The following is a 2,500-nucleotide window of genomic DNA, read 5'->3' on the forward strand; positions in this document are numbered from 1 at the left end:
AAAACTCACTAAAGTAACATAACAAAGTTGGAACTATCAGGCAAGATAATATATTAAGTTAAACCATTTCGAACTTAACTTACGAACCACAATGACAAAAAAATCCAAAGATTTTGAAAGTAGACTTTTTTTTTATTGAATCAGAAAAACACTATGCAGGAACAAGGGTTATAATAATAGAAAAAGGAAAAGTTTTGAAAATATAAAAGTTAACAAGGTACATGTACTCACTTTTCTTTTCTAAAATTTCAGGCCGAGTGCAAATCCAGCAAAAGGCAGTATAAAAAGTAAAATTAACAATGTCAATGATGATTGTTATGACAGTCCATTAACTAATTTATCATGTCTGGATGCAGTAAGTGACAGTGTACCAAAGTTTGAGACATTCAAAGACAATAGGAATCCTCGGGCTTTTAATTCCCATTTTGTAAAGCCACTAAATTCAATTAAAATGTTTTTTCAATGTATATTTTGTTCTCAACTTATTTGACAGGTTGCTTGGAAAATTATTATCAAGAAAAGTTAAAAACATTTTAAAGTTATTGACTGTAATACGAAGCATAAGCTTTCTTACTTTAATAAAAGCATGCATGGAACACATAATGTATGATTAAAGTTTACCTAGTTGTAAAAATGATTGAGTGGTCCTTTTCGCACGTTATCGAAAAAAACACTTGGAAAAGAATTTTTTAAAGTTAAGAAAGATAATAATTACTGATATGAAACTGATAGTACGTATGTACAAAATGCGCCGTGACACGCTGAATGCATAAATCCAGACAAAGTTAATTTAGGAACAGTTCAAACATAGAAAAGAGAAAAGTTAACATTACTTTTATAATTGTGCTCACCCCGGTAGGCCTATAGATCTACACTTTCAAATATTACCTTTGAAAAAGTAAGTAGGCTCCATGAAGCATTATGTTATCTATACATATGTGTTTGTGAGTGTGTGTCTATATATGTATATATATATATATATATATATATATATATATATATATATATATATATATATATATATATATATATATATATATAAAAGTATATATGGTGCCAAGAACTGGACGGTGTACCAAAATATGCCGAGAAGCTTAATCGTTTCCGTATTAAAATGCCTCAGGGGAATTCTTGGTGTCAAATGGCAAGGTAAAATATCGCACATCGAAGTTCAAAAACGGACAAATGCCGATAGTCTGCTTTCTAAACTCAAAAGAACTCAACTTCGCTGGGCTGGCCATGTTGTAAAAATAAATAATGCCAAATTCCGAAAGGCAGCATTCTATTCTGAACTGTCCTCATGGAAGAGTAAGGTTGGCGCTCAAAAAAAGCGCTACGAGGACACCCTGAAAATGTCTCTGGAGGACTTCAGCATATTCATCGACACATGAGAGCTTTGCTCGTGACAGACCCAGCTGGAGAGAAGCAGTCACAGTGGGTAGCAAATTATGAGGTTTCATCAACGCCTACTCTAACAGTTAGAGTAGGCGTTGGGTTTCACGAATAACAATGCTAAAACCAAGAGAGAAGCCCACAAGCTGCGCTCATCCACAAGAGGAAGTGGAACTTTTAAATGTTCAAAATGTGGCAAACCTTTCTCATCCAGAATTGGTCTCATCGGCCACAGCAGAAGCCATATCTTAATATTGAAACAGGAGAAATTTTCTCTTTAGCGGATGTATTGGTCATCGTCAGACATCGAAGGACGGGATTTTATATGTGATAGTTTATCTGTACTGCAACCATGTTCGCCAGATGAGACGTTTAATGCGCTGTATCGTTCACAGCAAGATGAGATATTCGATGCGATATAATATTGTTCATGACAAAATTAGATGTTTGATGCAATATACAATTGTTCATGATAAGATGAGATGATTGATATAATATTGCCCTGGGCAAGATAAGATGTTTGATGCGATATAATATCGTTCATGACACAACAGGATGAGATGTTTGATGTGCTGTATCTGAGATAAAATGTTAGTGTGCTGTATCGTTCACGACAAGATGATATTTTAATGCGGTATATCGTTCACGACAAGATGTGAAGTTTGATGCCCTATTTGTTTCACGACAAAATGAGATGTTTGATGCGCTGTTTCTGCTCGTATCCCAGCTCCTCGTTAAGGCTGCGCAGTCTGACCAACTTCTCCTCGTCCAACACCGCCAGCACGTAGTCGGGGACATGGCGGCCTTGACCTTGCTCCACCAACACCAGCACGCGGTCAGGGTTCACCGGGGTCACGGCAGACGTGCACATCTGAAAGTTTGCACCATGAGATATGTAGGGAAGATGTATACATCTGAAAGTTTACATAAGAAAAAATGTAGGGAGATGTTCACATCTGAAAGTTTGCACAGTAAGATATGTAGGGGAGAGGTACACATCTGAAAGTTTGCACAAGAAGAAATGTGGGGAAGACTTACATATCCAAAATTTTGCACAAGAAGGAAAGTTGGGGAAGGTAAGTATACACAGATCTAATGTTGTAACAAA

The 2,500-nt window shown here is 36.1% G+C and overlaps 1 protein-coding gene across 1 annotated transcript in view; it reads right to left on the bottom strand.

Annotated features, from left to right (window-relative positions):
* Window positions 1–1,999: 1,999 nt before the first annotated feature.
* The window catches only part of LOC118478029, a 1,223-nt gene continuing 722 nt past the window's right edge, over window positions 2,000–2,500 (bottom strand). Inside the window, exon 3 of the mRNA XM_035970911.1 lies at window positions 2,000–2,263. Within this exon, the coding sequence (XP_035826804.1) occupies window positions 2,072–2,263 (192 nt within the window). The 3' untranslated portion in view covers window positions 2,000–2,071. The remainder of the gene's footprint in view (window positions 2,264–2,500) is intronic.

This window comes from Aplysia californica, unplaced genomic scaffold, assembly GCF_000002075.1.
Source record: "Aplysia californica isolate F4 #8 unplaced genomic scaffold, AplCal3.0 scaffold00338, whole genome shotgun sequence".
NCBI classification, from domain to species: domain Eukaryota; kingdom Metazoa; phylum Mollusca; class Gastropoda; order Aplysiida; family Aplysiidae; genus Aplysia; species Aplysia californica.